Source organism: Ctenopharyngodon idella, chromosome 20 (genome assembly GCF_019924925.1).
Source record: "Ctenopharyngodon idella isolate HZGC_01 chromosome 20, HZGC01, whole genome shotgun sequence".
Classification (NCBI taxonomy): domain Eukaryota; kingdom Metazoa; phylum Chordata; class Actinopteri; order Cypriniformes; family Xenocyprididae; genus Ctenopharyngodon; species Ctenopharyngodon idella.
In genome coordinates, this window is record NC_067239.1 from 19818427 (window position 1) to 19833184 (window position 14758).

The 14758-nt window shown below is 36.3% G+C and overlaps 1 protein-coding gene and 1 long non-coding RNA gene across 3 annotated transcripts; one reads left to right on the forward strand and one right to left on the reverse strand.

The window, feature by feature from the left end:
- The first annotated feature begins 53 nt into the window (after window positions 1–53).
- On the forward strand, window positions 54–6606 carry LOC127502403 (uncharacterized). The gene is made up of 2 exons (XR_007926855.1): window positions 54–223; window positions 912–6606. It is a non-coding gene; the product is annotated as an uncharacterized LOC127502403 (long non-coding RNA).
- taf1b (TATA box binding protein (Tbp)-associated factor, RNA polymerase I, B) lies at window positions 5883–14481 on the reverse strand. 2 transcript variants are annotated; one of them, XM_051875321.1, is made up of 15 exons: window positions 14333–14481; window positions 14130–14228; window positions 13760–13847; window positions 13560–13657; window positions 11543–11635; window positions 10338–10449; window positions 10097–10241; window positions 8455–8554; window positions 8229–8376; window positions 7890–8067; window positions 7714–7754; window positions 7564–7645; window positions 7411–7481; window positions 7090–7324; window positions 5883–6928 (listed from the first exon to the last, which is right to left on the reverse strand). In XM_051875321.1, exons 1-15 carry the CDS (start codon window positions 14348–14350, stop codon window positions 6709–6711), a joined length of 1728 nt encoding a protein of 575 aa, XP_051731281.1. In that variant the 5' UTR covers window positions 14351–14481; the 3' UTR covers window positions 5883–6708. The 2 variants fall into 2 exon arrangements, with proteins under 2 accessions (XP_051731281.1, XP_051731282.1); XM_051875322.1 differs by lacking the exons at window positions 5883–6928; window positions 7564–7645 and having other exon boundaries at window positions 7140–7324.
- Between the last annotated feature and the right edge of the window lie 277 nt (window positions 14482–14758).

The window sequence follows — 14758 nt, forward strand, 5'->3', positions numbered from 1 at the left end:
GTGATCGCACGCCGATTGGCTGAAACGGGGTGCGTGGCTGTTGGGGGGCGTTACAGAGGAGTCAGCGGTGTCAGAGTAAACCCGGTGAACCCGGTGCTCGAGAACTGGGGGAAAGGTCGGTGCAGCGAACGAGCGGAATCGTGAGATACTCGCACGCGTCTGGCTAGCTCTGCCATCGGAGTGTGGCATGCGCAGACGAGCGCGCGCTGAGTCCACACTGGATGTACGTGAGCCAACGCCTGTGTTCAAGACAAAACTGAAATATAGAAGCGAAAACCGTATCGTACATATTTTATATAAAATATGGCTTTGTGTTTTTATGGACAGTCTGTATTGCTTTTATAATATATACTATTGTCATGAATGTTTAGTAGCATCATGCGACTGGTGCACAAAGGCGAAACGGGAATACAGTGAGAGGCTGCTAAAAGAAGTATTGAATAATAGCTATACTAAAAATGAAAAACAATGCGACTAATGACAATAATAATATGGAAATATATAGTATAATCATATTTACTTCGCCTTTTTAACAAAAACAAACGATTTTAGAAAAATTACGGATGCACATTTATTATGATATCTCATTTTATTTGTCTCTTAAAAAAGACAGTTGTCACAAGAGTGGTCCGGAAATCATTACATCTCCCACATGACGTGCGTACACGGACCTGGTTTCAGTGAACTAAACTGAACTCAGGAACCTCAGTGGAACAGCTTTCTGTGAAAGAATCCAGGGCGGAGCCTATGAGTGTGCTGCATCTCTTTGTTGTAGCTACACTAACCTTTATGTGTCTCTCTCTTTGTGTGTTTTTTCGTGATAATTAGCTGTTCTTACACTGAAATGATTAGTCGGAACAGGTGTAAATGTGTGTAAATCACTGGTATATCCTAATTGTGTGTCCCTGCAGGAGGGCTGTGATTTTGCTGGTTTGTCTAGGTGAGCAGAGCTGAGCAGACAAAAGGCTTCATTGGTCTACCCCTCCTCTTCTGAGATTCAGATATTCAGTGAAAAAGACAGAGGAGATTGTATTTCTCTGTCTGCGATGTGTTGTACAGCCGAGGAAGACATTTGCCGTCCTTAGAAATGTTTAGCATTTATTAATGTTCTTAGCAAAGAAATAAAGGGAATTTATAGTCGATATTCGTGAAATAAAATCGTCAAATGTATATAAATGGGCAACACTTAATGTCTTTTGAATAATAATTAAACAGTGTAGCACACCTTTTTTGCACAAAGATAATTCAATAATAAAAATGAATGTGGAGTCCTAAACACATAATTGACACGAGAACAAAGGCCTATTAAAGAGCGATATTTAATTCTATATACATATAGGGAAGGTTCAGCCATTTTGTCTGATAATAAAGACTGAGCGTTTTGTGACGCGGATCTGGAAATATTAACCCCATGGGAAAAAATGACAACTAATTGGACATTATAACAAAATAATTGCTTCTTAAGCCTGCTAAAAGTGTTAAACCATCTAAAATATTTAAACAAAAGAGGACTTTTATTGGTGAAACACATTTCTTTATGGAGGTTTAGAAGGCAACATCTGGTTTTGCTTCATAATTATTAGCCTACATTTTGATAGCAGGATTGGGGGTTTTCAGTTGTTTTTGAAACTGGTGTTGTGGGAGTCACATGTAAAGAGAAAATACACAAAGGTCTTTAATATTGTAGAGATGATGCATGTAAATAAAGAACATGTCTCCATTTAGCAAAAGCTGTAAGAAAAAGCAAAAGAATCCAGCGTTAGCGTCAGTTCTGGCAGGTCACGTCAGTCAAGCTCGCATCAGATGACTCCCAGGTGACTCATGTCTACCTATAGGAATATGGCGCCTATCACGGCATTCATATATAAGCTCCTCAGTATTATCAGCAGCTATCGCATTTCTCAGGAGCTAAATACCCTCCTCCATCCCCAGCTCCTCCTCTTTTCAGTCAGGATTGGCCTTATAATTCCCCTGAATCAGACTAATTCTTGAAATATGTGTACATGTTAAATTATTGACATTAATGATATCTGCATATGTTGGTTCTGTTCTGTTCACCCTAAGGGGGGTTATTGCTGCTCTCCCTGCTCTTATCCATGCTAGGCTGCTAGGGAGTTCTTGCCCAGAACAGAACCAGACCGCCAATACAATCTCTATGCAATTATCAATCATATTTGACGATAGTGATCCTGGCGGAACAGAGGAAAGAAGATCTCCTGTGTTGATGGAACAAGAAAACAGATCAACAAAGTAGAAGAAAAGTTGCACATAAACTAAAAACACTCAGAAAAAGTATGGGATCAGTGAGATTTTTTAATGTTTTTGAAAAAAGTAAAACTGGTACTTAATTTTGTGGAAACCATGATTCATTTTTTTTCAGTATTCTTTGATTAATAGAAATTTCAAAAGAATAGCATTTATTTGAAATAGAAATCTTTTGTACCAAGTCTTTACTGTCACTTTTGATCAATTTAACATGTCTTTGCTGTGGGGAAAAAAAACACATTAAAGATAGGGTATAGGCAATGTTTTTCATAAACACTTTTTGTTATACTGGTTGAAACTCTCTTCACATCCTGATAGTAATCAATAATAGAAGTGGTCTTAATATTAAAAAATGTACATAATCTTCTGTGGAAGTCTCAGGACCAAAAAAATGTTTGTCCCGAATGCAGTGATTGGTTATTTGTTTATGATTGGATATTTTTTTTCTTCGTTTGACAACTGCTTCCTTAAAAAACATTTGAGTGTTTAAATGACACAATTATTTCCTTTATCGATTCCCACAGTAATTTCTGAATACAGCTGCTGAATGGTTATATTTAAAATAAATAAATAAATATAGAAGAAAGTATTTGGTATATAAAAATATAAAGAGCTAACCCCACTATAATAGTAGTTCCAGTACTTAGTGAAAATGTAATCATTTTTGTTTCTCAATAAGTATAAATAACATTGTTTAGAATTAGAACTAAAATGTTAGCATAAAATACAAGTGACTAAATAGATAATATTTCACAAGATATTACTACTTGAATTATTCATGTGTTTTTTTTTTTAGTTTAGTAATTATGACAACTTTTAAAGTCAGTCTATTTAATGAGAAATAAAATTATATAAAGAGTTCTGGAGATGTACAACCTTTGCTTTGCACACATCATTTTAAATGAAGCTGAGACATTATTATACAAATCTTTATTTAAATTGTTAGACCTAAAATTTTGCACTGTTATACATCACAAACAACTTGTAGGTTCTAGATTCATCACCATAGCTTGTGTTTTCGAGAATGAGCTGTTTGAACCCAGAGACTGTGGAATCTTGGGAGGGAAGTGAGGCCATTTATGGGGGTTAAGCTGCTGGCCAAGGGAGGCAGTGTGTGTGTCTGTGTGTGTGAAAGAGAGAGGCCAAACAGGGCATGCAAACACAGGCTTTGAGGAGGGTTGGGTGGCAGATGTGCTGTCCGCTTTTGGCTGCTGAGGAAAAACAGTTGAAACTTTGGGGCTTCATCCAATGTGCTGCTGCAGCGTGTCTGAACTGAATGACTTGAGCTCAGCTTAAATAGGTGGGGTTCTCAAAAAGTAGGTCATCCAAAAAGGGCGGGCTCGCTTTTAACCTCTAAGATGCAACGTGCTTTCCGTGTTGCATAGCCTGAATCTGCCCCATCATGGCCGTTAGAAATAAATGTTGATAAATTAACATCATAAATCAAAGTAAGAGCGTTGGTGCTTTATCTCACAGTTTTTGTACTGGAATGAGACATACTCAGCATTTTGAGTAAGTTACATGAATTCTCAGAGGCACCATCACATGAGTTGAGACTGTAAGAGCAAACAGCTCGCCTCCACACCCACGACTCACACAGAAGGATGAAAACATTTTTCACAATATACACACCCCTCAGTTCTGAATATGCAACATAATGCAAGAAAGGGTAAATGCACATTGACTCACACTGACAAGTTAGCACACAACTAAAACATGATGGCCTGTCTACTTGGTTAACCTGTAGCATTAGTGATAAAGGCACATTGTGAGTCTGTTTTGCAAAGCATTTTTGCAGATAAAAAGTAAATCTTGTATAATGCACACAAAGGAGTCCACACAGTCTGTAAGCAACTATTTCTTATTTCTGAAAAAAATGTATCATGATAATAGCAAAGTTTGGGGTCTGTACAATTAAAAAAAAAATGTTTTTGAAGGAAATCTCTTATGCTCTGCATTTATTTGATCAAAAATACAGTAAAATATTATTACAATTTAAAATAATTGTTTTGTATTTTAATATATTTTAAAATGTAATTTATATGCCTGTGATGAGTTTTCAGCAGCCATTATTTCAGTCTTTAGAGTCACATGATCCTTTAGAAATTAGTTTAATATACTGAATTGGTGCTCAAGAAACTTATTTTATCAGTGTTGTTTATCAGAAAACAGATGTGCTGCTTAATATTTTTCTTGAAACTGTGATACTTTTTATTTAATTAAAGGATTCCTTAATTAATAGAAAGTTCAAAAGAACAGCATTTATTTAAAAGATCTTTAGGAATCTTTTGTAACATTATAAATACCCACTAATCAGTTTCATGTGTGCTAAATAAAAGTATGTTCTTAAAGAAAGAACGAAAGAAAGAAGTTAGTGTAATCTTACCACAAAGTTTTGAATAATTTTTGATTCAGCAGTAAGTAAGTCTTAGTCAGACTTGGATATCTGTAGTTGTGATAGTTTAGCAATTGAATAGAGCTTGATAAGTTCACTAAAGATGTTTGTCCACTGCCCTTTAACCTAGGACCATAAATAAACTGCAGGAAAATCGTGCTTGTTCACATTTTTCAGAATTAGGCCTACACAGTTTTATTGTTTTACTGACTTGAAGCTCAAATATAACAGCTGATGAAGAAAAACCTGGAGAAGAATATTTGAGGCAATATTTTGAGGGGAAGTGGCTTTTGCGACTGCTTTCATTAAAACATGAAAAGTGTCAACTCTATGATAAAAACTTTTCTTTTGAGTTTTTCTAAATGTAGTTTCATAATACTGGTTATATAAATGGTTAACGAGCTAAAACTAAAGCGTCAAATACTGACACGAAGTAGAATAAAAGAGAGAAACAGAGGTGGGGGAAGGAGAGGAAGTGAAGTGTGAGATAAAACACTAAAGATAAAACCGTCGGTTGTTTACAATGAAATTGCGCCGGTCTAGCATGTTTATCTGTGTGCACACAAACCCTGGTCAGTAAGCCAAGGTTAAACCCCGCTCGTGCAATCCCCAGACCGAGTGTTTTCCATTTGGCACCACGGAGTGTGATCAGCTCAAAAATAGTGCTGTCTGTTTGGGAGAGCCCAAGTCAAACAGAAAACATGCCAGGAAAACGGCCCCTCTACACGTGAGAAGGGAAAACAACCCTGAAAAGCATGCTGGGTAATTTGTTTCGCTGGAAACAAGAGTGTTTCTGTGAGTGTTAGTATACGTTTGTGCACGTCAGGGTTTTTCATGCAGAAAGCATGTAGACGGTGTTTACATGCACACACGCTCAGTCAGCTGGTTTGGCTGAGGAATAGTGCCAGAAAAACACCCATGGCTCTCTGTCCTGGTTTTCCCTTCTCGGCCAGCCCCCCTGGCTCAGTCTTTCTCAAATTTCTTCCTCCCTCCATCACTCCTGCCTTGCTGTTTCAATGTTTATCTCTCTCTCTCTGGATCAAACGTGTTTTATTTCTTGGCTGAAATAGTCCAACTCCTCTTTAGCCAATTGGACTGTACTCTTCGGTCAAAAAGTTCAAACATAAAAACAAAAGTTTTCCTTTGTTTTATTCCCTCCCCCCATTCCTCCATTTTTTTGTAAGAGATAGAGAGAGAGAAATATCGAGAAAAAATAATAATATAACGTCAATGCAATTTTATTGAACACATTTCTTGAACACAGGTTTTCATCAACTTGGCAAACAAATATCTTGAGATGGACAAAGCAGCAAAACAAATACAGAAATCACGTGCAGACAAATAAAAACAATATGAACTCTTTTCATCAGTAGCTTTATCACATCTGGTGTTATTTCAATAGGTGATATTTCTCATGAGATTTTTAAGAAACAAATTTGTCACTTTGCAATACAATATGACACAATTGAGGCATACTGAAATGACATGTATAAGTTTAATTTCGTGTCAGCAGAATCTAGAGCAACAGGACAGCTGGAATATGTATATATGGAATTACTTTAAGGCAGAGTATGGTCAAATATATGGCCACATTCTCCTAAACGAGTCATTTATTGAACTGAAAAGGGTGAAATGGATTCCTTCACCCAGGTCTATTACTGCAAAGACTTTAAGAACAAAGAAAACTGCTCAGAAACAAAACCCTCAAGCAGTAAATATACCCAGAAGAATTACTTACATTTTTACACATCAATTTTTCCTTTCACAAATAACAGACAAAACCATTTTAGTGAGCTGCAGGACAAAAGAATCTATCAACACTCAATTGTGAGTCGCATTACTCCCCCTGCTGGTTTATCTGTTCAGCTACAACCAATGTAAGCTGTATATTTCATTTTAATCAAAATATAAAATAAATACAAGATAAATAACATTTTTTAGGGAAACAGATACTGTTCATTCCAAGTCTCATAACAGAGATAAACTGTGTAAGACACTATTGAAAATAATAATGCACACATGTGAAAATCATGACAATACATGACAAATCAATTTCCAGTTTTGGACTTTATTTTTTGCTTTAGGACGGATTTATAAGTCCATTTAAACGCAGAATGATTTCTTCTCAAGAAGCGACGCTCAACATCGAGAACCGCTTTGTGCACTTCTGCCTGACGGACCCCCAGAATGAAAGAGAAAAGATCAAGGACCCATGAGTACATCCTGGGCAACCAGGGCTCAACTTCAGGGAAATGATCACCGCAAGACCTATGAAAGGGAAAGTAAGAAGAGAGAAAAAAAAAAAAAAAAGTATGAGAAAATATTTTACACGTTACATTATATATTTTATAATATAATATATATTATACTAAAATATAATACAGTATTAAAGTATCTGTCATTGAGAAAAAGCATTTGTGATGACTCACTTAGATACGCATAACCTCAGTTCAGGATGCCAGTATTTTCGGTTGGTGAGGTACTTGACCCCATCTTTGTTGAAGGTACAGACCAAACAACTGTTATACATACTGGGTCCATCCGAACCCTCTTCATTTCCCCAGCTGAAGCGAAAGCTGGAGTGAGGGTTTGTGGTGGAAGGCAGTTGTTTTGATGCAGAGTCGGTTAACCTACGAAATCTGTGCTCCAAATAATCAGCCACGCCTGGAGATGTGAAAGTAGACAGCATTGGATGAGAGACAGAGATACAGTACTGAGATCATTACTGAGATGTGACCAGATCAGCTTACGTCTTTTTTTCATGATTAAGTACTTTCTGCCCAAAGATGTAATGAAAGGATTAGTGGGTTTCCATTTCCGGCTGAAAGAGAAGAACAGAAACGATTATAGTTAAAGATGTGTCAATAAAAGTCATGGAAACTATTGAAATAATTGTGTCTTACAGGGCTTCTTCTCGTTCCTCATTCTGTCTGGCTTTCTCTAAGACCGGTTGTACTATTGCAAACCACCTGTCTAACCTGAAGACTGTGAAAAGCTTATGAGAGCATGTTGTGGGTTTTTAATCACAATAAAAACTAGCAAACAAGTGTTACCTTCCGTTTTCTTCTTCTGGGCCACTACCTCAGATAACTTCCTTGAGACATTAATGAGAAAAAGAGAAACATTCAGCAAAAATTCAAATTTTACAAAGCCAGTAAAGTATAAAAAAGACCTTTTTACCCCAAAGATAACGTCAAAACCCTCAGTTACATATTATAAAGTGACGCACCACTCCACACGATCATCCAACTTGAAAAGGAGCTTCATGGTGACAATGATGACAGCTACTGCCTGAATCTCATAGCGCAAGAGATAAGGGCTCTCTCTGTTGGGGTTAAAGGTCAGATAGGAGTCATCATCCATACCTGCCCCTTTTATAACCTTGTGGACCCAAACATGAAGGGCATCTGAGGAGGATCAGAGACATATAGCTAGTCAAAAGAGTGCCAAACAAACATATAAAATGAGAAGTATGTGTAAAGCGTATGTGTATGTGAGCGTTTTTGACTGTAATGGTAATAAAGCCATCATTTGCCACAAACTCTCCATTACAGTCAAAAACGCTCACCTGGGAGGTTTGCTTCTAGCAGATATCGGACAGTGAGTGGAAGTGGGTGGAGAAGGCAGTCCTGGGAAACCGTTGGGAAGGAAGGTAATTTCATGACCTTAGCCAGCAACAAAGCTTCTCTATGGACCACTGAGTAGAGCGGAAGTTTCTGTAGAAATCCAGAAGTCATAGCTATTAGAAATACAACACATTGATTCATGAAGTGTGAACTGGTTGTTATCCTCACCTGAACTCGAAAGACTTCGACATCTCTTCCAAACAGTCTCATCTCCTGTGGAAAAACATCTTGAATGTCTATATAAGGGACACGTCTCTCTGAGACCAACCTGCAAAAAACATGACTGCAAAATCAGACGTTTTTCAAATGATCCTGTACAAGTATACACAGTGTAAAAAGCATCATGTCATCACTAACAATACATCTAATTACACAGGCTGAAAAGACCGAAAAGCAACATTTTGATGCCGCACAGTGCACACCATGCATAAACCTTGGGCCTATAAATTGTCTAAAGCAAACACATCAAACACATAAACAGCATCAAGTTAGCATGAAAACCAAAAATCGACCTCATTTACATGCATGTAAATGAAGAATGATTCATTGGCGCATGTTATTCCAAAGAATGAAAGTGGTAATTGTGTTGCAGTCTATCGGAGGCCAGAAGGCTCACTAATTTTAATCAAAAATAATTTGTGTTCTGAAGATGAACGAAGGTGTGGAACGACATGAAGGTGAGTATTTAATGACAGAAATTTCATTTTTGGGTGGATTAACCCTTTAATCAATCTTAAAAGTAGGGCTGCATGATTTGGGGGAAAACCTTTTCTAATAAAAAAAAATGTGACTGCAATTACAAAGAAAAAAGCTACAGGTTTGCAGTTTGTTTGTAAGGCTGCACAATTTGGCCCAAAATGTGAGTATGTATATATAGAACTATAAAATAAGTACAAAATCAGTCACAATACTAATGTTTATGTCTGTCTTAATCCAAACGCAGAGTAGATACAGAGATGTGGAGCAGCATTTACTGTAAACCAAGTGGCTGCGAGACAATGAAAACACCAGATCATGAGCCTTTGCAATTTGATGATCACACTAAGCCATATCACAATCTTACTTTTATTTCAGTTAATCATGCAGCCCTACACTTAGGACGTGCTGGCTACTGGATAATGTTAAAGGGTTAGTTCACCCAAAAAATGAAATTTCTGTCATTAAATACTGACCCTCATGACGTTTCCAAACCTGTAAGACCTTCTTTCATCTTCGGAACACAAATTAAAATATTTTTGATGAAATCCAATTTTTTTTATCCCCCATAGAAAGCAACATAATTACCACATTCAAGGTCCAGAAAAGTAGTAAAGACATCGTTAAGACTACAGTGGTTCAACCTTAATGTTATGAAGCGACGAAAATTCATTTTGTGCACAAAAACAACACAAAAAGTATTCTTGTCGCTTCATAACATTAAGGTAGAACCACTGTAGTCACAATGACTATTTTAACCATGTCTTTACCGCTTTTCTGGACCTTGAATGACAGTAATCACATTGCTTGCTATGGGGGATAAAAAATAGAAACTCTCAGATTTCATCATAAATGTCTTAATTTGTGTTCCGAAGATGAACGAAGGTCTTATGGGTTTGGAAAGACATGAGGGTGAGTATTTAATGACAGAAATGTCATTTTTGAGTGAACTAACCCTTTAATTAATAGCCAAATCCAAACAATTCCCAATTGATAGTATCATATCCCACTCTATGTCCCATTTCACTCATAAATGTAACATTATGAAGTAAATGGGTCACAAAAGGCAATTAGAGTTGAAATAAGCAACTTAATAAGAGGTTGTCTTCCAAACCTCAGTAAGTCAGTCAGAGTGATGGCCTCTCGGACCCAAAGCAGAGCCAGATGGCACAGGGCCAGCGTCCGTGGCATGGTCATAAGAGGGTATGAATGTTGGTATAGAGCAGAGTCAAGAGATGACTGTTCTTCACTGGTGTAACCTGCAGCAGGAAAACTAAATGCAGCTCAACTGACACTTTAAATAAGGTGTAAATGTGCCAGCTGACAGAAAGTCATATTCATAATGATATTCATACCTGAGCATGACAACTGTCCTGAAGCATCTGAAGCAGTCTCACTACCGTGACAAGACAGCTCGCTCTGAATGTCAGACTCTGACTCACTCTTCTTCTTCTTCTTCTTCTTGTACTTGAGGGCAAAAGATACGAAGAAAGCAGAGCAGTGGTTACTGTTAACTAAATCATGTAAAAATCATTTTTGGTTACTGAAAAAAAAAAAAAAAAAAAAAAAAAAAAAAAATAGAATAGAATAGAAATATTAGATAAACAACTAGGCAACTAACTGAAATACTATAAGTTGAAGTACTAAATTACTCAAACTGAAATACAAATAAATTACAGCTAAATAGAAATCTAAAAAGTGATAAAAAAATAAAATAAAATAAATGACATAAAAAGCACATAACCAAACATTTCAAACTTAAAAAGGCACACTATGTAACTTTTGGCCCTCAAGTGGTTAAAAAGCAAAACTGCATGCATTTTGCAGTAGAACATTTTTTTGATGAACATGTTTTTGTTGTGCTTTGGCTCTGTGTGACCGCGCGGGTGAATATGGTTCTTTCTCATTACCTACAAAAAGAGAGGGAGATTATCCTGCGGCTCATAAATCATTCACTACTAGGTTTAAGAGATATGACCAGTTTAGATAGAAAGAATCTCAAGCTGACTAGCTGAAGACGTTACTGTAGCTACAGTATACCCATTAATAGACACGGTACTTCCTTGAAAATAAATAGCAGCACAGCGCTACAACAACCATAATGAAACTACCCTTCACAATAGTTAATGCTTTACAATGAACTGTTAGACAGATACATAATTTATCTGTTCAATAAAATACCGTGTCGCTTTTACAACATTTCAAATCATTCAGTCCATATTATGTTATATTATTATTTATTATGTTATATTACAAGCTTTGTCGCTTTCACTTTTTGCAAGCACACACTCTGTTCAGCATTTTTTTTTTAAACGTGTGATTGATTATGTATTGACTATTTAAATGTTGTTAATTTTTTTGAAAAGTGTACCTTTAATTTAAAATAAAAACTGAAAATTTATAAATAAAAGCTAATTGAAAATATGAATGAACACTATAACAGAATATAAATAATACTAAAATAACATTGGAGCAAAGAGGGGGATTTTTTTTTTTACACTATACAAAATCCAAAGTTTTTTCTATTTAATGTAAAATTAAAATTCAACATAAAACTTACCATTGTAAATCTTGGAGTGTACACTGGATTTTCTGTGAAAGCTTGCTCTGTGTTCTGCAGGTATCTCTTCCAGAAATTCCATACAACTTCTGTCTGTCAAAACAAAATATGATGGATCTTACAGTCACTTTCTTCTTGTCATCTATAAAGGGCCTTTCGCTCTGAGTGCAATTAAGTGATGTGAATGTACAACACAATGACACTCTTAAATCGAAACATATCCCTATGGAGCTATTCACACAGAGCGCAATCAATCACGGTGCGACAAAGCAAGATTTTTTTCTGATCAGTGTGTCGATTTCCCCCCCCCCATTGCCCCACGATGAAATGGGCCGTCCAATTAGATTTGAGCTTTAGATCATGTGCCCGGAGATGCTGTTGTTGCACAAAAGGGAGAGACTGGTGGTGCGGTTTTGAAAACCAGCATTAACACTGAAGAAAAGTATTCAGGAAGAGAGAAGAGAATGGATGTTGAATTCTTGTTATCAGCGGTGTGGTGAACAGATTTATTGTCACGTTTACTTAATATTTCTTTATACAAAATATAATTTCTATTCATTTTCCACTGAATTATATGATCTAAAGAGCTTGAAACAGCGTACAGAGCGCTTGGTGTCTGTTTTAAAAGTTATCAAAAGTTATTAAAAGCACTCGATGATGGTTTAAAGTGGCTTTTGAGCAAAAACAGTAATAATCTCATAAATGGTGAGGTGTAGCTTGTTACTAATCATATCTAATACACCTTTTACCTAGCTGCGATTTTATGATGTATTTGGTCAAAAGAATCCTCGTAAGGTCTCTTAAGCATTATAGATAGTTTGTGTTTCTGGTGTAGTATCAAACTTTATCTTAATTTACTGTTGTATATAGAGCAGTGGATGAGGTTAAAGCCAAATGAAAAAAAACAACGATACACATACAGGGGAAAATGCATTCTTGGTCAGCAGGAATCGTGCAGGCGTTTGGTGTGAAACCACTATTCGTCAGCGATTCGCTTTGCTTTATCGCGTCAAGCTCAGTGTGAAAGGGCCTTAAAGGGTTAGTTCACCCAAAAATGAAACTAATGTAATTTATTACTCACCCTTATGCCGTTCCACACCCGTAAGACCTTCATTAATCTTCGGAACACAAATTAAGATATTTTTTAGTTGAAATCCGATGGCTCAGTGAGGCCTCCATAGCCAGCAATGACATTTCCTCTCTCAAGATCCATTATTGTAATAAAAACATATTTGAATCAGTTCATGTGAGTACAGTGGTTCAATATTAATATTATAAAGCGATGAGAATATTTTTGGTGCGCCAAAAAAATAAATAAATAACGACTTATATAGTGATGGCCGATTTCAAAATACTGCTTCATGAAGCTTCGGAGCGTTATGAATCAGCGTATCGAATCAGCGGTTCAGAGCACCAAAGTCACGTGATTTCAGCAGTCTGGCGGTTTGACACGCAATCTGAATCATGATTTGATAAGCTGATTCATAACGCTCCGAAGCTTCCTGAAGCAGTATTTTGAAATCGGCCATCACTATATAAGTCGTTATTTTGTGTTTTTTGGCGCACCAAAAATATTCGCTTTATAATATTAATATTGAACCACTGTACTCACATGAACTGATTTAAATATGTTTTTAGTACATTAATGGATCTTGAGGAAATGTCATTGCTGGCTATAGAGGCCTCACTGAGCCATCGGATTTCAACAAAAATATCTTCATTTGTGTTCCGAAGATTAACGAAGGTCTTACGGGTGTGGAACGACAAGAGGGTGAGTAATTAATGACAGAATTTTAATTTTTGGGTGAACTAACCCTTTAAGACTGTGATATATTACACTAAGGCCTGGTTTCACAAACAGCACTTCGATTAAGCCAGGATTAGGCCTTAGTTCAATTAGGATATTTAAGTAGCTTTTATAAACATGCCTTAGAAAAAAACATTACTAGTGTGCATCATTTTAGTCTGAGACAAAGCTTAAGCCTTATCTGTGAAACGGGGGGGAAAAGCTACTAACCTCAAACTTCATGCAAACACCAAGACCGACCAAAGCCTTGGCCTGGTGTTTCAAGATGAACTGAAATCCCTCACATACCATCCACTCTCGTTCATCCTCTGAAATCAGACAGAAGTCATGAGATCATGTAAAGGACAGTGCTTTGCAACTCTAAATGTCTCATACCAGCTTATCAAAGTGGAGAGAAGACACTGACTGACCCTCTCTCTTTCTCTTGGATTTCTTAAATGATGAGACCCTGCTGTTTTTACTATGAAGGGAGGACTCATCAAACACCACCTTCGTTTTCTAGGAGAAGATGTGAAAATATATTATATATATATTATATACATATTATTGCATTGATTTTTCAGTCATTTGCATCACTGGACTGGAAACCGCATTTAAAATGAGAATCTGTAGAATATTAAATATTTTACAGCCGAAAAACACGTATATGGACCACACAAATGTTCATTGTTTTCAAAAAATTTAATAACTAGAATTTTCTAACCTTGGAAAACAGAAAAAAACTGATTTCCATGACTGCGAGAGCTCCGGATATCTAATAATTTGCGTCTATTTACCAACCTCGATCACATTGTGGCAGTTATTGCAGAAGAAGTGACCCTCATCGGAAACTCCCCAGTCCACAGCAGCGCACTGGCCACATGGCTCACTGTATTCAGCCTGGAAGAAGACATCAAGCAAGCAAGCAGCAACATCATCATAAGCTCCCATAGTGAAATACCAGTGCAAACCGCCAAACAACACTAACTTTAGGAGAAACTCACAGTTAACTCTTCGTCCATGATTTCAATACGAGCTTCTTAAAACTTCCATATAAACTTCCATCCTGCGCGCACAGTTTTGTTTTCCTTCTGTGATCAAGCAGCGTGGGAAGGGAAATTACGCATAATTTTCATAATAAAAGTCCAAGGTCATCTAAATTTTTATGAGAGTTAAAAATTGGTTTTAAACCTTTAGTTTATTTTATTACTGTGAACATTCATTATTTTGTTATATATTTACTTCTAATTTTATAGTTTATTATTTTTATGTATTTTTTATGATAAAATTAAATACATTTTTATATATGCCTAATATAAAAACTGTGTAATAATTGAATGTTATACAATTATTTTACATGATTAAATATAAATTATAATAAATACTTTAATAGATAAGTTAAAAATTAGCAAAATGCTAATAATGGTCAT